This window comes from Micromys minutus, assembly GCF_963924665.1.
Source record: "Micromys minutus genome assembly, chromosome: 20".
Lineage (NCBI taxonomy): Eukaryota > Metazoa > Chordata > Mammalia > Rodentia > Muridae > Micromys > Micromys minutus.
In genome coordinates, this window is record NC_137955.1 from 4,774,859 (window position 1) to 4,800,727 (window position 25,869).

At 42.4% G+C, this 25,869-nt stretch overlaps 1 protein-coding gene across 1 annotated transcript; it reads left to right on the forward strand.

The window, feature by feature from the left end:
* Positions 1 to 22,319: 22,319 nt before the first annotated feature.
* LOC308433521 (ubiquitin-conjugating enzyme E2 variant 1-like) lies at positions 22,320 to 22,721 on the forward strand (the record flags this gene model as incomplete). The annotated part of the gene is made up of 1 exon (XM_080933610.1): positions 22,320 to 22,721. The coding sequence occupies one exon, from the start codon at positions 22,320 to 22,322 to the stop codon at positions 22,719 to 22,721; it is 402 nt and encodes a 133-aa protein (XP_080789736.1).
* Between the last annotated feature and the right edge of the window lie 3,148 nt (positions 22,722 to 25,869).

The following is a 25,869-nucleotide window of genomic DNA, read 5'->3' on the forward strand; positions in this document are numbered from 1 at the left end:
CAACAGTCCGGAGATTGAGGCAGGGCGATCAAGTTTTAGAGGCAATCCTGGGTTACATAGCAAGAGCACAGTGATAAACAAATTAGAGGGACTGAAATTAGGATCTATAGGGGGAAGTTTAGAAAGGATTGGAGGTAATTTTGCATGAAAAAAGAATAAGGTAAAGAGTGACTAGCTGTCGTCAAATAAATTAAGAATAATTACCAACAAATAATGAACAGTATTGCTCATTCCCTACACACCAGACAGAAACACGAGGAGAGGAATTTAAATTTGCAACCGTGACATTTAGTTCCACTGGAAGTAAAATTTATTGAACAGAGAGTGATTAGGCACAGAGAAGAATGCAGGTGCCCAGAACATCTCAGGCAGAACCGTGTCCTCCTGACAGCTAGACATCTGGTGATGGCAAGTACTTCACCCAGCTGATGTTTCAGAGACCTGGTATGAAACATCTGGATGATAAGTAGGGTTCTTTTAGTAGATTAATTGAACTGAGTAAATGTTTTGTGGCTTTGGGGAAATTTTAATCAAAATAATGAAAAGCAAAGGAGTCTCCTTAGCCGTACATGTTTTCGAGTGATTTATATTACATAATTAGAACAACAACCTCCACGACAGTGGACTCATCCCTCACGGTTCTACAAGGCAGACAGAACTCCACCTAAGTAACCAGCAACTTTGTAAGGTTTGCTTAAATTGCTTAATGTTCTGACTCTCCAGTGACTCACTGATTTCTCCCACCTATAAACCAGCTTACCCAAATTCTCACAGACGCCCAGACAAGCTCGTCCCACTTTTGGAACTGAAAAGGAACATTCTGAAAAATTTCCTATCTCAAACTTGTTGCTTTCATGGATTCAGGCAAGAAAGATTGTCGCTGGCTAGTTTTTGGGGGCAGTGTAAAAGCTAAGATGTGTTGACATTGAAGGGCTGACATACATCTAAAGCTGTTTTCGCTGAAGGCTTATCCCAGAAAAACAGTGATTTTCTACATGGGCCCCAGGCCAAAATTACCATCACCTGGGAACTTGCTGGAAATGCAAAATCCTGGGTCCTTCTGAAGATTTCAGGATAATCAATAACTATGGAATTGGGGCCAGCAGTCATCCGGGTGGTTCTCATCTCTCCTAGGGTTAGACAGCTTCTAGAGTAAAGGAATTTGTAATTGTCAAATTCTCAGCTGTGCATGACCTAGTCCTCAGCTCTGGCTGCTTTGTGACTGGGATGCATAGCATGTCAAGCTGTCAAGGTGAAGGAGGGGGACAATGCAAGATGGGGCGTGGCAAGATATCTAAATGTTAATTATGACAGTGTGGGTTCCAACGCTGCTGACTTAAAAAGAAACAAAAGTTACACCTAGCTGGATCCACAAGGATTGGTTAATAATTTGAACCAAGCTAGTCTTTTGACTTATTGAACAGTTTCAATCCCCAAAGAAGGAGGTAGGGCAGAGCAAAGCGGTTCATTAAAACAAAATAGAATGGAATGAGCTGAACAAATGCCTTATCTCCAGACCTGGTACATAAGCATCTGTTTCGACCCCGCCCCCACAGTTTTTGATTATCCTGAGATCTTGGGAAGGACCCGGGATTTCGCATTTCCACCTGGTCTCACCCCGAAGGTCAGGCTGGCCATTCTCAGACTCATGAAAGCCCAATGTGGGGGTTCTCAGAGGGTTTGCGCAGCTCCTGGGGTAGAATACTGGTTAGGATGCCAGAAAGGCTTACAGCGCATCTGTAGTCTATCGATACGGCCTGAGCTCTTCTCTGCAGGTTAGTAACACCTGGGGCAACCCAGTTACAGACACAGAAGAGAACACCAAACTAAACCGAAGAGAGGCATGTTACTCAAGTTCCGCTCTGAATGGCATATGGAGAATAACTTAAACCATTGGCACCTGGCGTACGTTTCTTCAGATTCAGGTATAGTGGTTGTCACACACGATAGTACTGTGAATGTTTGAAAGTTGTTTTACATCGTCCACACCAGCAGCACAACAAAGAGGATATGAACAAAGGCTTTGGGTGGATCTCAGACCAGTCGTCAGCATGGAGTCATTGCTTTGACTACCTCCAGTCATCGAACGTTCATGTGTCAGCAACTGTGCTGCTCATCACAGCCAGAGGAGACCTGTCACTGCAGAGGCACCAGCCACATGTGGCTACTGATGCTCAAAACACTCACCTTGTGTTGAATATTCAATATCCACATGAGGTTAATGGCTACCTAAAGAACAGCAAATCCTCAAGGAAAAAAAAAACCTCAAGTCTTAGGGCTGGGCCTTTTTAGGTTGTGGGTAATAAAGTCTCTTCCTTGTTAAGGACTGGTGCTGTCCTGTGGGTTCTGGTCCACAGCATCCACAGGCTCTGTTTATTTATATTATTTATTTATACATCGTTTTGATTAGGTTTGCTAAGGACCATGGACTCATCACAGGAGACGATGCCTATATGGATGGTTTTGAGAAGGTGTTTTGAAAGATTCTGGCTCTGGCTTTCACAGAGTGTGTCAGTATGTTCAGGTTTTCATAGAATCGAGAAGGATCGGGAGGCAGACACGTCTCTTGTGGGGGAGTAGGCCTCAGATGACAAGCAAACCTCAAGGCCACACTCTCTCTCCTTATCATGCTGTGTACACTCTCAGAATCTTAGTAATAAGAATTACTTCTATCTTGTGGATCCTGAGGATGAAATTCAAGTCATCAGGCTTGTCAGCAAGTGCCTGAACCCACTAAGCCACCTTATCAACCTCCTTTTGATTCTGAAGGACTGGTTTAGAAGTTAAAATAAACCGGGAATATTGACAATTTCTGGCATGTGTCCTTAGTCCCATGTTTTCGCTTCTGTCTGATAGAGGGGAAGATTTTACAATGATAAGAGGAAAACAATGGCACAAAGATTCGTATTTCAAGATATTATCCTGCTGCCTCAGATAGTGAAAAACGTGGTTTTGCCTTTCAGCTGCCTTCCTAAATGGGAAAACATGAAAAATAGGAAGCTTTATGAAAAGTTCAAGCATGAAGCAATCACATAAGCAGAAAAGGAAGTTAGCTGGCTCTATACAACAAGTAGCTGAAGACTGCTGGGAACCCCATATGTGGCTTTCACAGAGAGATGATGTCTGAGTAACAAATCTAACTGAAGTCAACATGAAGCAAAGAAGGGGGAGGAGTTCAAGCAGAGAAAGATAAGGCCAAGTATGTAGGTGAAGTGTAAATGCTGGTTAAAGTTCCAAGGGTCTGAGGAGAAAGTAAGGCTGACAAAACAAAGACTTCCTTGACCAGCAGAAGGAAACATCACAATATAGGGGAAGATGTGCTTGCATTTATTTGAAATAAGTACTCTAATTGGCTATGACAAAACACCTGAGGCAGTTATAAAGAGAAAAGTTTATGCTAATTCATGATAGTAGAAGCTTCCCATTTAAGATCAAATGGACTGGTTGCTGCTTAGAGCCACTGTTGAGAGGTGAAATCCTAAGAAGGGTAGTGTATATGAGAGCAAACTACTTATCTTGTGGCCAGGAAGCAAGAGATAAAGATCTCCTCCTCCCCCAGCAATCTAAGGACCATAAGTCCCATTTTCTTTCAATGGGACCACCCTGGGGATCAAGTAACCACTTTGGTTGAGGGAGCATCAGTCAATGCCCAAATTACACCAGTAAGAAGCTGTTTTAAAACAACAAATCTAATTCGACCCTAGCAGCCTTGTGCATATCCAGGACCACTGAAGCAGGGGCAGGCTGAAGACAGAACTCACTGCAGAAAGTGGTCAGGCATGGAACTAGGTGGGTGACCACGAAAGGAAAAAACCAGTACGGCTTTGATTCTTTGGAGCTGAGAGAAAGAAAAAGAGTCAAATGCACTATTAACTTTGGGAAATGACCCAGCATCTGTGAACTTCTGATAATAGCTATGCTTTACAGGATTTCTGTCTCTAGCATACAAAGGTAAGTTAGGTCTCTTTTATGAGATGAGAGGGCCTTAAGCTTGCTTCTCCAGCCCAGTGCTCAGTCCAGGGAGGAGATATTTGAAGAGCTGCTTGGATACACCTGTTCCTGGTCCACATTAGCCCTTGTGTGAACATACCACAGTCCTTCCACTCACCGACACTGAAGTTTTTGTCTTCTTAGCCTCATCTGTAGAATTGGTCCCAAACCAGAACTTGGCAAGCTAGGATAACACTTGACAGAACATACTGGGGCCCTCTGTTGCATTTTAAACCATATTTTAGATTTTACTTTTGGGCCCCTCCCACTAAATAAATAAAGTGCCTCCGCTCAAGATTCTGATGTGTCTTTTATTGCCCCAAACATTTAATTTCATCCTCCAAGCTCTGATTTTTAATCATTCTCAATGAAATAGTGAATTTATTTAACACACAGTATTGCACATTCCTTAAATATAAAAGGAAAAAATAGGAGAAAAAGATACTTTGAAAATGTTAACTATCTCTCCAACAAAACAAACAAACAAACAAACAAAAACCATTATGCTCAATCCTTACACACCAAGAAAACGTTGACTAATTCCAGGTTACATCCTGTTTTACATGTACTTTTTGCTCATTGTAACTAGTAAGACCTTAATGCAGAGTATCAAACCTTAAAAAAAAAAAAAGAAAAGAAAAAGCCAAGCACTGACAAAAATGTATTTGCATACATTTATGCAAAAATGTTTAAAATTTTTTTCTTTTATCTTTGTTTTTTAAAATAAAGTTTAAAAAAATAAAAGTCACTCATTTTTACAGTGACTATTAAAAAAAAAATGTTAACTATCATTTTTTTAAGAAAAAGAAAAGAAAAGAAGTCCCAAGCAATAGATTCCTTTCTTCCATTTTTTGTAAATATTTGTGCCTAGAAAGTCTAGCTAAAGAAATGAGGACAAAGGGGGAGAAAGAGATTTTTGTCAAACCCTGGAGCACTTGCAGGAGTAGAATGGCAGGTCCTGAGCCTTTACTATTTTTAATTTAACTTCTGATCTCTGCCCCGCCATGTGACTTGAAGCAGGTATTACATAAATCGTCTTGTGGTTAGATATGCAGGAGCTTGCAACCATGGAGAGAGCCAGGGTAACCCAGTGAGCGAAAGATATCTGACCTGCAGTAGCAAAATCACAAGGGGGGAACCTCAGCAACCAAAAAGACAAGGTGAAGCCACAACCTCATCGCCAGGAGATGCCTTCAGTTGCTCGGCTTGGTGGGGAGCAGATGCTGTAGTAGACTCACTGTTAGTGCTGAGCAATTGTCTGTGCTGTGTGAGTGTTCAGAGTCCAAGCTGTCAGTGTAGTGAGAGTATCTGTGCTGGGACCTAAGGGAAAGTAAGGCAAACCATGGATTAGACTATGTTATTATAATATTATATACTCTCCGCTTTCTACCCGAGGACCCAGGCCCTCTGGCTGCCAAGGCTGGACATGTGTTACAGTTGTGCTTACTGGACCACCATTCTCACACAAAGACTTACTGCTCTAACTCATTACAGCACCCTGCTTTATTGTCCTCTTATCCAATGATGCTACTCTAAGTGATGGTTTGGTAAACAATGTCATAGAGCTAGGAATGACAATATTAATGAGTTAGTCTAGTATTTAAAATTCATTTAAAGATGATTTTCTAGAAATAATTATGTAAGCTCCCAACATCTCTTTCCTGTATTGACAGCTCATAAAGGGACTCTGGAGAGAATTCTTCTGGCACAGACTCTTCTGGGTCACACCACATACAGTGTTGATGTTTTCAGGACAGTAAGCATGGAGACCAGTTTCACCTTACCTTGCAGACTACCACTAAGGACCCTGCTTAGAAAGCTGAGAGAGGTATAGGCAGCTGGGGAATACATTGACTAATTCTTAAAGACTATAATAAGATGGTTAGCAGCTCCTGCAATGGGTAATGGGTTGCCTCTACCCTGACTAAACTGGGGTGCAACACAGAGATCCCTGTATGTAACTAGAACTCCAGGCAAACTTAGAGAGTTGGCTACCCTTTCTTTACCTCACATCCTTTCCATCTGTGTCAGACCCTGACTTGAGTCAAGAATGCTGGATATATCCCGATTCCCTGCTAGCAAGGAAGTAATAGAACAGTATTCAGTGAGTCTTCCATACTTGTGAGTTCTGCCTTTGTGGGTTCAACTAATCTTGGGCCAAAAATGTTTCAAAAAATGTATCTGTACAAAACGTGTCCAGACGTGTGTTATTCCTCCAAAAATCAGAGCACAACAACTAATTATGCAGTATTTATACTGTATTAGGCATTATAAGTAATTCAGAGACAATTTTAAATATTCTGGAGGATGTGTGTTGTTATATACAGATTTTACACCTTCTTAGATCTGTGTGATGAGAGTTCAAACACTGATTCTTCAGTAGCAACATCAGAGCTAATTTCTGTGAATAGGGAGCCATGGCCCATATCAATAACACTAGTCAGAAGCCCTCGCAGGCCACAAGAACACATTTTAAAGTGCAGACTATGTACATCTTACAGGTTATAAGTCTGTGGTTAGTTAGAGCTTAGCAGCCTGTGTTTTAGAAGTACAAGGTTAGCCCTAGGCAAAATTCTAATGTACCTTTTTTAGGTGTCTCAAAGCCATCACTTTCTTCTCTCAAACAGAAGCAGAGGGCTTCCCACTGACTGTTCCTCCTAGTAAAGACCTGTTCCCAGGGAAAGAGCTAATACCAGCAATTTACTCATTAGTGTGAATGAAGTGGTATCTCCCCCAGGCTGATTTAAATTGTTAAGCCTTATCTTTAATTATATTCTTTCATTCCTTCTACTAATAAATATTCTCTGAGAGCCTCCAACCACTAAGCTGGCACTGTAGTGAGTGAAACTGACACATAGCCCATCCCCAGGGAACTTACACTGCCTGTCCTCCACAAATTGCAGCCATCAGCCCATCAGCACTTGGGGGAGGGGAAGGCTTCCCTAACAGCCTTCAACAAGGGTGCTCCGAAGATGCCCCGTGGAAGTAATTGAGGCTGAGACTATGAGCACTGTGTAGGAACTAGTGGGTTCTCCAAAACTTTTTCCATTCCTCTATTCTGTTTGTTCTGAATTGAAATGTTATTGTCTTAGTCAGGGTTTACTGCTATGAACAGACAGGCACTATGACTAAGGCAACCCTTATAAGGACAACATTTAATTGGGGCTGGCTTACAGGTTCAGAGGTCCATTATCATCAAGGTAGGAACATGGCAGCATCCAGGCAGGCATGGTATAAGGAGAGCTGAGAGTTCTACACTTTGTTCCAAAGACAAACAGAAGACTGGCCTCCAAGTAGCTAGGATGAATGTCTTATCTATCTATCTATCTATCTATCTATCTATCTATCTATCTATCTATCTATCTATCTATCTATCTATTTATTTTTATGTTCTCTGTATTTACATTTCAGATGTTATAGCCTTCCTCCAGTTTCACTCCCCCTCCGCCTCCCATTGCTGCCACAAAACCACCCTCTCTCACCTCAGCATCTTGGCATTCCCCTACACTGGGAAAATGAGCCTTCTGTGCACCAAAGGCCTTTCCTCTCATTGATGCCAGAAAAGGCTATCCTCTGCTGCATATGCACCTGGGGCCATGGGTCTCTCCATGCGAACTCATTGCTGGTGTTTTAAACCCTGGGAGCTGTGGTGGGTTTGGTTGGTTGATAATTTTGTTCTTGCCATGGGGTTGCAGACCCTTTCAGCTTGTTCAGTCCTTTCTTCAGCTCCTTCATTGGGATCCTCATGTTCAGTATTATGGTTAGCTGCAAGCATCCTCCTCTGTATCAGTATGGCTCTGGCAGAGCCTCCAAGGAGCATCCATATCATGTTCCTGCCAGTAAGCACTACTTGGCATCAGCGATAGTGCTTGGGATTAGTGGCTGCATATGGGGTGGATCCCCAGGTGAGGCAGCCTCTGGATGATCTTTTCTCCAATCCCTGCTCCTCTATTTGTCTTTTATTTCCTCCCATGAGTGTTTTGTTCTCCCTTCGAAGAAAGACTAAGGCATTCATCCACCTTCTGGTCTTCCTTCTTTTTGAGCTTCATAAGGTATGTGAATTGTTTCTTGAGTATTCCGAGCTTTCTCGGTTAGTATCCACTTATCAGTGAGTACATACCATAAGTGTTCTTTTGTGAGTGGGTTACCTCACTCAGGATGATAGCTTCAAGTTTCAACTATTTGCCTAGGAATTTCATGAAGTCATTGTTTCTAATAGCTGAGTAGTACTCCATTGTGTAAATGTACTACAATTTCTGTATCCATTCCTTTGTTGAAGGACATCTGGGTTCTTTCCAGCTTCTGGCTATTACAAATAAGGCTGTTATGAACATAATAGAGCATGTGTCCTTGTTATATGTTGGAGCTTCTTTTGGGTATATGCCCAGGAGTAGTATAGCTGGGTTCTCAGGTAGTACTATGTCCAATTTTCTGAGAAACCGCCAGACTGATTTCCAGAGTTGGTTGTACCAGCTTATAATCCCACCAACAAGGGAAGAGTGTTTCTCTTTCTCTACATCCTTGCCAGCATCTGCTGTCACCTGAATTTTTGATCTTAGCCATTCTTACTAGAGTGAGGTGGAATCTCGGAGTTGTTTTGATTTGCATTTCTCTGATGACTAGGGATGTTGAGCATTTCCTTAGGTGCTTCTCAGCCATTCAATATTCCTCAGTTGAGAATTCTTTGTTTATCTCTGCACCCCACTGTTTAACTTCTTGAGTTCTTTGTAAATATTGGATACTAGCCCTCTATCAGATGTAGGATTAGTAAAGATCTTTTCCCAATCTGTTGGTTGTTATTTTGTCCTCTTGACAGTGTCCTTTCCTTACAAAAGCTTTGCAATTTCATGAGGTTCCATTTGTTGATTCTTGATCTTAGAGGATAAGCCATTGGTGTTCTGTTCAGAAAAATTTATCCTGTGCCTATGTGTCCTAAGCTCTTCCCCACTTTCTCTTCTAATAGGTTCAGTGTACCTGGTTTTATGTGGAGATCTCTGATCCACTTGGACTTGAGCTTTGTACAAGGAGATAAGAAAGGATCAATTTGCATTCTTCTGCATGCTGACTGCCAGTTGAACCAGCACCATTTGTTGAAGAGGCTGTCCTTTTTCCATTGAATGTTTTTAGATTCTTAGTCAAAGATCAAGTGACCATAGGTGTGAGATTTCATTTCTGGGTCTTAGATTCTATTCCACTGATCTACCTGCTGTACCAATACCATGCAGGTTTTTTTAAAATCACAATTGATCTGTAATACAGCTTAAAGTCACGAATGGTGAGAATGGTGATTCCCGTGGAAGTTTTTTATTGTTGAGAATAGTTTTTGCTATCCTGTTTGTTGTTGTTCCATATGAATTTGAAAACTGATTTTCCTAATGCTATGAAGAATTGAGTTGGAATGTTGATGAGAATTGAATTGAATCTGTAGCTAACCTTAAGCAAGATGGCTATCTTTACTCTGTTGATCCTTTGAATCCGTGAGCATGGGAGATCTTTCTACCTTCTGAGATATTCTTCAATTTCCTTCTTCAGAGATTTGAAGTTCTTGTCATACAGATCCTTAACTTCCTTGGTTAGAGTCACTCCAAGGTACTTTATAGTCTTTGTGACTGTTGTGAACGGTGTTGAGTCTCTAGTTTCTTTCTCAGCCTGTTTATGGGATGAGGATCTTAAAGCCCACACCCATAATGATACACTTCCTCCAACAAGACACCTCCCCCAGCCACTGCCTGGGGCAAGCATATACAAACCTTCACAGTGTTCTTAGTGGTTCCAAAGATGTCTGGGCTAGGAAAAAGCTGAGATAAAGAACATTTTAAATTTAGAAATGTACATTTTTGATTTGGTTTCAAGAGTAATTTGACTTCTAAAATGATGTCAAAATTGTTCTAAGAAAGACATCTTATGCATGAAGCACAGGCTTCATGTCTGAGACTGGGGGGTGCGGAGAGAACCTGTTGTGCAAACATGGCCCACCTCACTATGGAATTCATTGCAGCTGTTTTAAGGAGCAATTATGAAAGACAGTGACACATTTGGGAGAATATTAGCATCTTGACCTTTAAAACTAGGATATGAAAAATTACCCAGATAAAGGTGAAGACATTTTTATAAGCATGTGAACAAGGATGGCAAAAAAAAAAAAGGGCAACTACAAATTGTTAATGGGTGGATAGAAGAGTGTCTATCTAGACCCCATTTCTAGTTGGGGAGTCACTTACAAGTAATGGATTTTGTGGGAAGGAGAGTTCATTTTTTTGGTAGTAGTTGCTTATACATACATACACACACACACACACACACACACACACACACACACACACACACACACACGACAAAGAGCTATGGACAACCAATTAATGTTGTTCAAACAGGAGGAATCGGCCTTCTCTAGGTATCAGCTCTATGATAGGTTACTCAATCCCAAGAGGTCAACACCAGACACATATAAACAACACTAAATAAGCTCTCAGCAGGGTGTTTATGTAATTGTGTGTGTGTGTGTGTGTGTGTGTGTGTGTGTGTATGAAGTAGACACAAGTGAAAGAATGTTTTGCTCAAGCAGACTTGTGAAGGAATGTTTTGTTAAAGTGAATGCAGGTGAAAGGCTAAGGCAGACACATGAAGGAATGTTTCACTGAAGCAGACACAGGGGAAAGAATGTTTCGCTAAAACAAGCATGTGAAAGGACACCTGATGAGGGATCCTTCCCTAACAACATGCATGTATCTATTGGTCAACCTTACATGCATTGTTGAGCTCCATTTGTTGGGAGTTCATAGAGAGAAATTCATCAAAACCCTTCTGGTGGTGTGCTCTGGTTGTTTCTTTTATGGACTCGGGCTGATTGGCAGAATGATGTCAGCTGTGATAGATGCACATGCTGAGGCCAGACCTGTGGAGGACTCATGGTGTTGGGAAGGAGTATTAAAGGACTTGGGAGCGGACAGTGATGGAGGCTGAGCTCCACTTGCTTATAGAGCTACCTGTGCAACTCTTGTTGGTCTTGTGTCTTCACTGATCTTCACTTTGCTGAAACAGTCACAGTTAAGAACTTCTCCTGAAGTCCCTCCTGGACTACCCTGCTGACTACAGTGCGAAGCCTGAGGCCTTGCTGACTCTGCTAGGTCATGCCTCCACTGCTGCTACCCCAACTCTACTGAACTGGACACCGATGTATCCATGAAGTGTTTGTGCCCGCTGCTGCTGACCTGTGAACTGAACTGCCAATTTCCAGACACAGATGGGAGTTGCTCCAAAGAACCTTTCTAAGCAGGTGCACTTCCCCCATATCCTTTCTTTTCCACTTTCTGGTGGGTAGTGGGCTAGAAGAGAGGTTAAAACATTTAAGAACCATCATTATAAATTGGGATTGAAAAATAAAGGTTACGTGTGTGTGCATGTATGTGAGTGCATGACTGTACATGTGTGTGTGTGCGTGTATTATATGCATGTTGTAAGAATAAGTACTGAGGGATAAAAAGCCACAAAATTGAGAATTGGGTCATGGGAGGAGTTGAAAGGAGAGAGTAGAAAAATGATATAAATACTATTATGTAGTGGCTATTCCTAGTTGTCAACTTTACTATATCTGGAATGAACTACAATCCAGAACTAAGAGGCTCACCTTTGATCCAAATCTTGAGGCTGGGAGATACAAGTTTCTGACCTGAATCTTGGCATGCAAATCTTGAGGCATAGTGGCTATGAATCCCAGGAGAGTAAGGCAAGGAGATCTCTGAGTTCAAGGTCAACTGGGACTAAGCAAGTCCCAGATCCAGGTGTGGTGGTACACACCTTTAATCTGGGCCATGCCTTCTGCTGGAGACCTACATAAGGACATTGGAAGAAGGAAGACTCTTCTTTGCCTGCTTGTCTTGTGGAACTGAGCAACTGTTAGATCTTAGACTTCCACTCACAGCGGTTGTGGACCATTGTTGGGAGTTAAACTACAGACTGTGAGTCACCAACAAAGTCCCTTACTATAGAGACTACCCATTCTGTGACTCTAGAGAACCTGACTAATACACTCATATATAAAATTCTCAAAACCCAAATTAAAAAAAGAAGTTCAAATCCATACAATAATTAAGAGCTAAATAACGCACACACACACACACACACACACACACACACACACACACACACATGCACATAAAGTAGACTTGACATTGGAAGGAAGTTGTGTTAGAGAAACCCAAGAGGAATTTGAAGAGAGCACTTGCTGGTGGATATGATCAAGTATACATGTATAAAGTTGTATTGTATACATTGTATACATGTATAAAGTTCTCAAATGATGAATTAAAAATGTACTAAAAACAAATGACAATAAACTTTTCATTGAGAGAGAGAGAGAGACTTAAAATAGCAAAAATGCATTAAAAAGTAAAATTTTAAATTGCTGTTTTTATTTTTATAATGTGTACACCATGATAAGTAAAGCCGACAGGGAAGGACATAAACACACTTTAGAAAGAGCCTGGGAACTTGAAGGGTGTAGGCTCATGAAAGACCAAGTAATACTTCTAGGACTCCTTTGAAAAAGAACAGATGCATCCAACTTAGTCAAGGGGTAAATAAAGCACAGACCCAACAAAAACAAAAGTCTTAGCAGACTGGAGCCAACCCTAGGCATGTCTGGAAGGTTGTCCGGCTCCAAGGGATCCCCTTTGGGAAAGATGATGCTAACTTGAGAACAAAAGGGGGCAGACAAACAGGAAACCCACATCAGGCCCCTCACAAACACTTGCTGCTCAAGCCCCAGACAATCTGCTGCCCTCTCCTGGCCTCCAAGATCACCTGCACTCATGTGACATACAACACACACACACACACACACACACACACACACACACACACACACACGGGTACACTTGTGAACTAACAATGTCATTAAACAAGGTAACCTTTCAACAATTCTAAGTTTAAAAAAAAAAGCTTTCTTTAAAGATAAAAGCTTTAGGGAACTGCTTCAGGTTACAAGGGAAGAGAAAGTTTGTAACCCGGAAACAGTTTTTTCAGAGGGCATTATGACAAGAGTTTGAGTAAAAACTAGAAAAGCAGGCCAGCCTGTGCCAGACTTTGTTGGGTGGCTGTTCCTGCACCTAAAACCTCACTGATTCCTTAGCTCATGTGTTTCTGTCAGATTTGGAATGACTGAAACGCCACATGGCTCCTACAAGTCCAACCGCAGGCATGCAGCGTGGGTCTCCTACACACGTTACTCAGTTTAGAGACATAAAATGCAATTAGGCAAAAGCCAGAAAAGGAAAAGGTCGATTTTGCTTTTTCGCATTGAACTGTTTAGGAGTACCTTCTGAGTCTAGACCAGGATCCCATTGCCTGACACCTGCTTAATTACTCTCAACATAATTACTTTGACCACACAGTAATTACTTTCTTGACCTTTAGTCTAACTAACCACTAAGGAAGGCAGTACAAGAATTAACTTGGCTGAACCATCAACTATGAGTCAGGTAGGTATATTAGATGCATGACTATTTAATTCTATGGCTCAATATTTCCATTTTATGGCCAAGCAAACAAAGGTTTGCTTGTAATTAAGCAATGGCACCCACCAGCTGACAAACATCAGAGCTGAGTGTGGCTTATCTAGAAGTTCAGCTTGACCTTGCTACTTGATAGCCTTCTCTTCATTCAATCACCGTTGTAGGAAACATCACCAGAAGTCACTGTAATTCTGTCCCTACACAGAGCTCCTTCTCAGCCTATGGCTGCCCATTCTCTGAGGGAAGGATTTAATCAGCAACTTGTTTTTGGGATCACTGACTGTAGTAGAAAGAAAAGTATGCCCAAGAAGATATCTGTGTGAGCTTCCTAGATGCTAACTAAGGAGTCTGGGGTAGAGCTCCTTCTGGATTATCCAGGAGGCCCGAGGCAATAGTAGTGGTCCTTAGGGGTGGAGCTAGAGGAGACCCCGCAGTTGAAACAGAAACCAGTCCTTAGGGGTGGAGCTAGAGGAGACCCCCCCCCCCCCCCCCCCCCCCCCCCCCCCGCAGTTGAAACAGAAACCAGAGACATCTTACCGTGCCTCCCTGTCTGGCCCTTACATGATAAAGGGACCACGAGACTGAGGACTGCAGGCAGCCCTAGACGCTGCAAAATCATGAGAAAACACATTGTGTGGATGGCACTGCTACCTTCACTTTTAGGATTTAAACATCTAGCAATAATATATTAGTAAACCGGGCCTGGAGTTAAGAGTGCCAAGGGAGCTGGGAACATAGCTCAGAGGTAGAGTACTTGCCTAGCATGCACCAAGTCTTAGGTTCAAACCATAATACTGAAAAAAGAAATGTGTTTGTGTTGCTTTGAGTCATCAAGTTTATGGCAATTCTCTCTCTCTCTCTCTCTCTCTCTCTCTCTCTCTCTCTCTCTCTCTCTCTCTCTCTCTCTCTGTCTCTCTCTCTCTCTCTGCCGTATTTTCCATTGCTGTTGTTCTTATTCTTCCTCTAATCCCTGGAAGAGCTTGATTACCTCACCCTCCCCCCAAGATGGACCCCTAGAGCTTGGTTGGATGTTCTAGCAGGAGAGTGTGGCTATTCACACAGTCTGACTGAAGAATGGCTTTTTCTTCCAGGGACTATCAGCCTCTTGACAGAGTGGCCTTGGGAGAGACATCTGTGAAACAGTAAGGAAGGAGCCACTCACCTAACCAGCCACCTCAGCATCTAGATCAACCCTGGTCATCAATAGGGTGGCAGATGTCACAAGGTAAATAGTCCTCACATCCTCTGGCTATTTTCTGTAGCAGCAACAGGAAGCTAATAAATCATCCTTGAATAGTCCCTGTGTTTGAATAAAGAATCATTCTCAATTGAAGACTGTCCCCAGAACTGTAGAGGCCATGAGCTGCCTTCGGCCATGTCCCTGACAGAATAAAGCAATGTGAGGGTCACCAGCAGGCCTAGGACCCAGGAGAAGAGAAAGATGAGGAGGGGAGAGTTGGGGGGGGGCAAGAAAAAAAAGAGAGATGAGGGAAGGAAGAAGGAGGGAAAAGGAAGGAGGGAAATGAGGAGGTGGATTCAAGAAGAGAGAATGCCTAAAAGCATAGAGGTGGAGGAGATGGGTGTTCAGGTGACAGTGAGCAGCTTGCACTGGTGACTGCCGCAGGAAGACAGACTTATTCCTAGGAAGCCTGAACGAACTTACAGTGCCACAGGAAATATTTCTGTAATACAGTGACCACAACACTTAATTCAAACTCTTGGGAGTCGGGGGCTTCTGACCACTGGAATTCACAATAGCTTTTTAAATGCTTTTCTTATTATAGACGCAACCCAAGGAAAGTGTCAGAAAGTCATCCTGAGAGCAGGGGTGACCTTGAGCTCCAGATGCAGCCCCTCAAGTTCAAAGCCCTTCCCGCTGAAGAGCGTGGTCCCTCCGCCCTCCCATAGTTGATAAGCAGCACTCGAGCTGCCCACCCAGTGACAAGGACTTGATTCTATCCTACCCAGCTTTTCCAAAGCTGGGCTCTGAAGAGCACTCGGGCCTGGGATTATCCGTGTATTCGGAGGTTGAGGCAGCTCGGAGCAGCTGCTGGAACAAATTGATTTCTACTTAGGTGCTCTGCGTGATTAGGGCCTTTGTCTTCCCACAAGATTTGCTCACTTACCTATACCAAGGAGTAACCTGGCTTGAGCTGATACCACCAAGGCTGTGCAAAACGCCCCGGCACGTTCACCTTGATCAACAGCTCTGTGAAACTGGCTAACACTTTGGTTCTGGAAGCTGAGTAGGTGTGAGGTCCCAACAGGTTTATTTTTAAGGACATGCTTAGAGGTGACTGAGAATTCTATATTGGCTAGAGTGCTCGGCTCAGACATGCAGCTGTGTGCTAGGAGTTATTCCATCCCTCTGCACCCCAGTTTCCAGACCCTCAGTGCTCCTAGCTTTCTTAGGTCACCCCTGTGGCTCTGTAACAATGCAAAGGGCTCAGTTCTGTTTGTTTCTCAGTGGCACATCCTTTTTGACAGCATGGAGCTTTTATTTTGAGTCATTTGTTCTGAAAACTTTCTTCAGTCTCAAGAAATGTATCTTCTCTAAGTTTGAAATCTGCCTTTTAAGAGGAGGTACATTATCATCATCATCACTGTAACTCAGAAGCCATTCCGTAACATCTTTTTCCTGGTCCCAGACCAGAAAGGCAGAGAGGGAAAGCAGCCTGCACAGCCAGAATGCAAAGATCACTAGCAGCGAACTTGTTTCAAAATTTTGTAATTTGGACAAAGACCCTTAAACACCATAAAAATGTTTATAGACCTAAATTCAATAGTTGGTGCATTGAGGCTAAATTCAACTAAATTCAAGATACAATGGGGAGTTGGGTAAAGGGTAGAGCAGCAGATCTCAACCTTCCTGATGCTGGGATCCTTTGAAATACATAGCTCCTTATGTTGTGGTGAACCCTTAACCATAAAATCATTTTCGCTGCTATTTCACAGCTGTAATTTTGCTACTATTATGAATCATAGTGTAAATATCTGATAGTCAGAATATCTGATATGTAACTCTTTGAAAGTGTTGGTTAACCCATGTGCTGAGACCCACTCTGTTGAGGGTTACAAAGAGCACAGAGCCTGAACCAGCAGGTACCTTGGATCCTCAGTGTGGGGTAGTCAGGGGTACGCAGGCGAAAGGCTCTGTCTTTGGAGAGTTTCTGAGATGTAGGAGTCTTGATCATGGAGTCAGGGGTTCTACCATGTCATTTATGAACCACTCTCAGCTAAGCAGCTCAGAAGCTGAGTTTTTGCTTTCTCTTCCTTAACAAGCCTGATTCTCTCAGATCTTCCAGAGGAGCATGGGAAGATTGATGAGGTAATGTCTCCTAATGGGAAACCATTACACAGACTCTTCTGGTAAAATACAAATTATTACCAGGTGGAGTCACACAATCTATAATGGAAATCCTGGGGTACAATGCTCTCAACACACTGAACGCAACATGCGAGGCACAATCTTTCTCCATTAGACGGCTCTGAGAACCTTCGACAGCGCAAGGTTCCCCTGCCTTCCTCACCATTTCTGACCCATTCACCTTTGGTGGGTGGTGTATATTTTGAGATTCAATGTGGAAAAAGCACAACTGACCTTCTATGAGCTGAGGAGTGCTGTTCCAAAGTAAGCCAGGATGCACATATATCAAGCAGATTCATTTCTTTGGCTTGGTGTTTGGTCAGATGATGTCAAACCCGAGTTTAATGTTAGGCTAGTGCGAGTTGGCAAAGCTGTGTCTGTACAAGTCATGGGCTTTGGAGACTCAAAGGAAGCAGATGGGAGGGACTTCACTCTACACAGTGACCAGCAGATTGGCTCCTTCTCCAGCTTCAGCCCATCCTCTGCATGAAAGACTTTTGAGGATCCAGGAGGAACTCTGGGTAGTGGATGGTTTCAAAAGATATCTTCCCTGCCAGTACTTAAGAACAACAGTCCATCCACGTGCACTGCCTCTTCTTTCTGAAGGGGCTACCCCTGAATCTGGGGTCATATAAATTGCTGTTAAAAGTGTCAGGCTGACCCTTTTCCCCTCAAAATAATGCTATTGTTGTTTTCTCGAAATAAGCCTTCCTTTTTGAAAATGTAGAAAATGTAGCAGAATTTATCATCCATTAACCCCTATGTCCTAAGACAGTCAGCAGATAATTTGGTAAACAAAACTCCGTATTTTTGATGGCATGCACTCATGGATCTTAGCAAACTTAACATTCTGCTTTCTTCCTTGTTAATGATCCCCTCTCCATCTTTGAAATCACAATGAAATTATATGGGATGTGACTGGTTCCTAGAGAAGGCAGCTGGAAGGTCCTCTTCCCTGAGCTTCTTGATGTTAATTTAATGACTCCCTAGGAGAAAGAATGGCCGCCAAGTTGGCCACAGATCATACATTGCACTAGCCCTGGCTCTACAGCCACATTCTCGTCTGGGTAAATACAGGACTATGCTAGTAAAGACACCGCTGCGACTGAAGTCAACCATCTCTCTGCACATTCCCAGGGTGGTCACTGGGGCATCCCATAGCACACACTTCTTCCATGCAATACTTATACTTCTCAATTAGAGACTGAATGTGCCCACAGGAGAACCAGAATCCTCACGGCAGGTAAGAATAACCCAAACACCCGCATTTCCTTCTAAACCAAAGTAATTTGCAGCTAATTTCTAACTTCTCTTTCAAATTAATGTACAATCCAAGAATGTTATTGAGCTAGGCATGACGGAAAACGATTGCTACTTTTCACAAGTTAGAAAAGAACGGCAAGAACTGTACAGCTCTCCTCTGAAGCTATTAAATAAGCCAAGCAGAGGCCTCCTGGCAGGAGCTCCCGGCTCCTCTCTGGCTCCTCCTCTTCTTAGCTAACACTGAAGGCCCACGACTCCTTTAAAGAGACTGTTTCTGGGATAAATATCTTTTCTTTCCATGGTTTTAATTTATGTGGAAATTTATTTTTTTATGCTTGATTTTAGGAATTGTTAGTTCTCTGTGGCTGTGACAAACACCTGAGAAAACAACCGTCATTTTGGGGTCTGGGGGCCTGTTTAGATGGTTCCATTGCTGTCAGTCATGAGGGGAGGTGGAACTTCAATAGCCCTCTCTGTGGTGAACAATTAATGCTTGAACACTCAGGACCCAGTCACTTCACTACGCCCTGTCTCTGGTCATTGCTACATGGGGAAACAAGCTTCACAAAATGAATTTTTGGGGAACATTTCATTCCAAACCATAAACTTTATTTTTAAGGATCTGTTTCCCACCTCTCCAATAGACAAACAAAAAGTCAAAATCAGTTTCAGAAGAACCTACATATATCCCTTGCTGATTTCCCACGGGATTCTGTTCCTACCCATGCTCTTTCTCAGATGTCTGTTCATTCATCTAATAGATGTCATGAGTTTCTACTATGGGTTAGACTCCACTGCCCATGATAAGGAAGTACAATGAATGAAACAAGGGAAAAGTTCTATTGCCTTATTAGGAGAAAGAAAGTGAGCAGATAATTGTATCATACAATGATACATCTTGATAGGTGTTATAGTAAAAGTTAAGTTAAGGAGCTAGGGAATTAACTTGAGTGATATTTTGGACAGAAAGTCCTTTGCAATTGGTATTATTTGAGCAGAGAACAGAATGAGACATCACTTGTGTGTGTGAGTGTGTGTGTGTGTGTGTGTGTGTGTGTGTGTGTGTGTGGTGTGTGCTGAGTGTGCCAAGTGTTAGTCTTTGCATTTGGTAACTTTACTCTGGTTCATTTTGCTGTTCAGATTACTTAGCATTGATGTAGTCAAGTCTATAAACTTTGGTTTTCGTGTATTTCTTAGTCTTATTAGAAATAATTATCCAAGATCTCAAGAATAGGCTGGCCCATTTCTTCCCATTAGTTTTTAACTCTTTTACTTTCTGAAGTTAGTTTTACCTTGATTTAATTTCTCAGATGGAAGGCTGTCTGTGCCTGTAGACTTTACTAAACAACCTTGTTCTATTGGTTTTCAGAGTCTCTCCACCATATTCCAGTGTTCTGGTACCCACCCACGTTTCAGTACAATTCCTTCTGTCTTATGTCCTGTGCCTATTCCTCAGCAGGAAGCTTGCAGCTCCCAGTGTACTATGGCTTTGCAATGCATTGCGTTTGTATTTGCATATTTTTGTATCTGGTAGGATGACAACTTTCTGGAAACAACAACTTTGTATTGTCTGGAGTTATGACTTGCTCGCCTTTGTGATCACGCATGGCTAGCCTACTGTCTGATAACCATGGCACAGTTGTTTAATGTACTGTAAACTATGCCTCAAGAAGCTATGCTCCTCAGATAAAGATATTCATCTGGGTTTAAGACCCATAAACTTTACCTATTGTAGTCTCTCCACATGCAGTACAGAATTTACTTTTCATTAGTTGGAAAGCTGACTGGTTTCACACTATATGCAAGCATAAATGTCCATTGAAATTTTAAATATGCTTTTTTTTTTTGGTTAATCTGGACAATGTTGCATGAACGGCTGAGGATGGTGGTGCGGAAACTTAAAGGGCCAGCTAGTTCCTCCAACAGACTATGATCATCTTTGGTTTCTTTTTGTTTTACATTAAGCCTCCTGACATAAAACCGTAACATTTATTATTATCATTAACTTTCACTTTAAATCAATTCATATCAAATGAGGAAAAGGTGAGTTCAAATTTTATTTCATAACTTTTGTGTTGTGAAAACAAGATTTTTTTTAAATCTTGGGCCTGTTGATATGTACGTACTGAGGAACCAAGAGAACAAGGGAACAAAAAGAAAGTGAAGAATTTGTCAGTGTTTCTAGGGGGCAAGCCGACTAAGGCTGCCTTCATTCTGTGTCTTTGTCTCCAAATTCATCTGAGCAGCTGAGAGTTAAGCAGACACTTCATCAACTCCTTCGAGGGAGTACAAACTGGACTGCAGGACCCACTATGAAAGAGGAGTCCTAATGAACATCTATATCTGTGGCTGGAATCCCTGAGGTTACCCTTTAGGAATAAACATGGTGCTCTCTTGAACTAACCTTACTTCCCTCTGTTTTAGGATTATGATGATTTGGAATAGCCAAAACCACCATGTTGAGTACCAGAGACAAGCATGGATTCTTTTATACAGCACACTATTTCTATATTAAAAGATGCAGCAACCAAAAAAATCAACCAGGATCATAGACTGAAATTTTAAAGAGAAACAAGTTAGAAAAAGGTCCGTGTGGGATCTGGAAACATTGCTTACCTTCTATGAGAAGCTAAAACATGCCAAGGAAATAGTTAGCAAAAAGTCACAAGGTTAGGTTATGAAACAGAGAAAATAAACAATTTGTAAAGGAAAAAAAGAGCGGGAGCATAAAACACAAGGCAGAGCCTAATTATTCAAAAGAGAGACTGCTAGATTAAAAATGACATTCTCCACAATACAGAAAATCTACATATAACAGAATAATTGCTCCAAATGAAATAACTGCAAAGTCAAAATTCACCTTCAGGAAAAAATTCAAGGATGAAATAAATACATTTGGGGGTAGTAATTGCAGACTTTGTTATAAGTAGACACAGAAACATCGAAAAACACAAAGTGAACATGATCCCAGAAGAGAGGCTGGAGACACAGGAAAGAATGAAAAGAAAAGCAAGCGGAGTGGTGGAGGAAAGTCTTAGTGAACACTAGCGATACAAAGCTTCAGAATGACTTCTGATACGTTTTGAATATGTAAAATAAAAATGTGTGCCAAAGAGTAGATATCTGAGAATGGAGACATTTATAATGTTCTTGTGTCTTATTTTCAACCAGAAATAGGCAAAGATAATATTTTCTATGAAGCCTGATAATCCAACATGCATTTCTTATTTCTTTGCAATCAAATAAAATAAATAAGGAAAAGAAACTACAAGAAAATTCCCCTTCCTCTTCTCTCTTCTCTTCCCCTTCTCTGTCTGCCTCTGCCTCTGTCTCTCTGTCACTCTCTCTGTCCCTGTCTGTCTGTCTCTCTTTGTGTGTGCATGTGTGTGCAAGTGTGTGCATGTGTGTGTGTGTGTAAGAGCTTGTACTTTTCAGACATGGGCACAGCAATATCTTTCCACATTCTATACAGCATGTTTTCATTTTGTGGTCTTGACTCTTCACTGCCATGGTTTTTTCATTCCTTAAAGTTGAGTTAAATCCCTTAAACTGTGACCACTTTGAATGGTGAAATAAGACCGAGTGTTTATGTGTCACTTCTGTGTATCACATGAACTAGCTTTATGTTTATCAGTTCTGCTGCTTAGAAACTAACCTTCATATGTACAACATATGCCACATACAGGTCCCCCAACAGCTATGCACTAAGACGCACAAGCCGAGTGGAGATTCTGCAGAATGAGCCACTATTTGAGGGAGTTAGTATGAGAGGGAGAGAGGGAGAAACAGAAGAAAGGAGAGAGAGATCGAGAAAGTAGGGGTAGAGGGGAGACCAGCTGATTGTTGAGGACCAAGATACAAATATTTGAGGATAGGAACCAATTTAGATGCTGACCTCACAGTGGGGAGATTGGCTGCCTTGTCAAGTTCTTGTTGAGTTTCTGACTTACTAAACTATCACCAAACTATCATGCTGGTTTGAAGTTATTATGTTTTGGAGTGGTTTGCTATATATAGAGACAGATCATCAGCACAACCACTAAATTAAGGTAAGAGTAAGGAAGAGAAGAATAAAAAGTAATTCCCATTCAAAGATAGCAAACCTCAAATATAAATAACTACAAAAAATAAACCAAATGTTCTAATTAAAAACCAAAGGCCAGGCCTTCAAGCAACAGTGATGAAAGATGGCAGCCACCACAACCACGGGAGTAAAAGTCCCTCAAGATTTCCATCAGTTGGAAGAACTGGAAGAAGGCCAGAAAGGAGTATGTGACAGCACAGTTAGCTGGGGTCAGGAGGACGACAAGGACATGACACTTACAAGATGGACAGGTATGACAGTTGGGCCTCCACAAACAATTTATGAAATCCAGATATACAACCTTAAAATAGAATGTGGACCTAAGTACTCGGAAGCACCCCCGTCTGTCAGATTTGTAACAAGGGTCAATATGAGCGGTGTGAGCAGTTCCAATGGAGTGGTGGATCCCAGAGCCACAGCAGTGCTGGCAAAGTGGCAGAATTCCCACAGCATCAAAGTCATCCTGCAGGAACTGCGGCGCTTGTTGATGTCAAAGAGACCATGAAGCTGTCACAGCCACTGGAAGGCCTGTGTTACAGCAATCAGTCACCAAGGCCCCCGCCTCCCTCACCATCCAACCCAAGTCTTTATTTTCCACAGTAGTGAATTTTCTAGACACATCTGTAGACCTCAAAGTGCTGGAGAGGAGCCCCACTCAGACTTCATCCTGAGACACTGTTCTGATACTAACTCCTAGTCCATTTGAAATACCCTAAGTTGTGCTGTGTAACATCATCTGTTGAGTGTAACCGCTGTCTGCCTGATTAAATTTCTGGGATCAAGAAGGTGTGTCGAAATCAGGTTTGACAGTAACGCCACTAACACAACTGTGAACAGACATGTCACACAATCACCTGCTGCTGGCACTTGGCTTGGCTTTGCCTGCCCCACCCTCCACCACAGCTGTGTGGTGGCCCTTAGAACAGATGGGAGGGCTTCAGGTAGCAACCATGGGACTGACCACTACTGGGCTTGGAGGCACTTTGGCTGCGCCCCTGCTTTCTTAAGTCTTAAGTGATTGATGCCCAAAGCGAGCCATAATGCCCACTCTCACTCCCACCCTTGGCCAAAGCTTAGGTTGTAAGCCTCCCCACCCTCTGAAATTGGCCTCGGGTGAGGAACTCAGCCTCTCCACCTTTATCAAGGGGTGTTGCTTTCTCCGTCCTTGACACCATTGTTGCCTGTCACCACCCAACACTTGCTGTGGCCAAAAGCCATCAGATGAGGTTGGAAGTCTGGCCTCCCTCACTTAGCTCCAGACCACACTTGGCCACTGGCCACCAGCCTGGGAAGGGAGCGCCGGGTCCTTGGCCCTGCCACCACCATCAGACCTTGAGCATTGTGCTCTCAAGTAACCCTGGCTACACATCAGGTCTGAAGTGAGCCCAGCAGCTGGAGCACTGGGTCCTGACTCTGCAGACTCAGCTTTTACTGTAGCTCCTCAGACCCAGAGGGACCCGGCAGAGCTCTGAGTCACCACATTTTCAGGACATTTGCAGATCAGTGGGCCAGGACTCCTGACAAGAAGAAGGTGGAGAGACATTTTGAAATACACCCTGGCAAAAGACCTATGCATGACAAACCAGCTAACAAGGGCCCGCCATATGGTTTATCAGTGCCCAAAAGACCTGAGAAATGGAAAGTGTTCACCTCCTTCCTCAGACAGTCATTCTATCATAAAGAAATCAGGAAGGGTCTGGGATACACCTTTGGAGTTCAGTTTAGAGGCAAAGGGTCACTAAATCTGTATGTATACAATAACATACGCCCAAATGCATAAATCAAAATTTCAAAGTGCTTTCAGAAGCCATGGGTAAGTCCTACAGCCATGTTGAGAAATTTGTACACATTTAGACTAAATCAGTGAGCTTAATTGTTCCTTTAATTTTTGCATCTTCCTGCAAGTGGGAAGATGGCAGATACTTTGCTGAATATGGGACATAAAAATCTATTCAAGAAAGTATTGTATGGTAGTTAAATCAAAGAAATTAAACTGAGGTTCAAGTTTAGTTTGAAATCCTCCACCTCGACTTTATCATTCCAGAAACCTCTTTGATGGGATTCAGAAAGGGCTGGATGCTTAGTTCTTATGGATATAATGTTCCATATCAAGCTAATTATTTATAGAACTTTCTCTGAAAAACAAAAGGGGAAAACAATCCTCATATGAAGTAAGCAATTATGAAGTGTTATGTTACAATGTTATAACATGAGCTGCTATGTTACAATGTCACAATATGAGTTGCTATGTCACAATGTTACAACATGGGGTCCTATGTTACAATGTTACAACAAGAGGTGCTATGTTACAATGTTACAACATGAGAAACTAGATTGTCACTCAAGATAGTCAAGACACACCTGCCAGTTGTCCACTGAAAACTGACCTTGCTGTGTCTCCAAAGCTCAAGTTTCCTCCTGTATGTTACTGTAGAACTTATTCCCCAACAACAATATTTGCCTTATGTAAATATTCAATTAACAGACAAACTGTCCTGAAAATGCTATTGAATTTCCATAGAGCGGTTATCAACATGAATGATCACACAGCTGGCAAATGATACCTATCCATTGAGACATCAGTGTTGATAGACCCTGTCACAACTGCATCTTGAATCATCTGTTTAATCATACTTGTTCATGATGGTTATCTATCTGTTCATATCATCTGTTTGTTAAGAATTGAGAGTTTTTTCCATTGACTGTAAACTAACAAGAATTTTGAACCTCTATCTTTTCTTAATAAAAGACACACCCTCATAAACAATATCAGAAGCATTCAAAAGTCTGACTTTGCAGCCATGTTTGGTAAGTTTTTGCTTTTCTAGGTGTGGGGTGTGTGTGTGTGTGTGTGTGTGTGTGTGTGTGTGTGTGTGTGTGTGTGTGTGACTCAGCACAGGAACAGTTTGGTATATTTTGAGCATTGTTTTAAGTGTTCTAGTTCAGAGGCAAATATAGACTCCTGGTAGCTAGACACAGCACTGGCAATCCATTACCCTCCACCGTGTGCAGGTCTCTAAATAGAGTCTAGACGAAGCTGTGTGGCATCTCTTGCCAAGTCTTTCTACCATGATTTCTACCAGCACACCATGATCCTGATTCTCAGCCAACCATGCATTTATTTACGTCTGCTAAATTAAAACCGAGGAACAGGTTTCTCACTCCCCTGCCAGGTAAACAGCAAGGGTCATACCCATTGTAGAGTCAGTTTAATCTTCCTATGAAATGACTGCCAGCGAGGTGGAGAACCTGTGTAGGCGAAAGGGCTCCTCCAGGTGGCGCGCAGAGTCGGCCTCTAAAAATCTCTGCTAGCTATGCTCTCTAGAGTGCCTTTTAAAATTGGATATATTTTATTATATTGCAAACGTTATCCCCTTTCTCAGTTTCCTCTACATATCCCCTTCCCCCTCCCCTCCCCGTGCTTCTATGAGGATGCTCTCTCACCCACTGACCACCCACCCACCCTCTCCCACCTCTGCGCTCTGACATTCCCCTACACTGGAGCATCAAGCCTTGGCAGGACCAAGAGCTTCTCCTCCCATTGATGCCCAACAAGGCCATCCTCTACTACATGTACAGCTGGAGCCATGGGTCCGTCCATGTGGACTCTTTGGATAATGGTTTAGTCCCTGGGAGCTGTGGTTGGTTGGTAT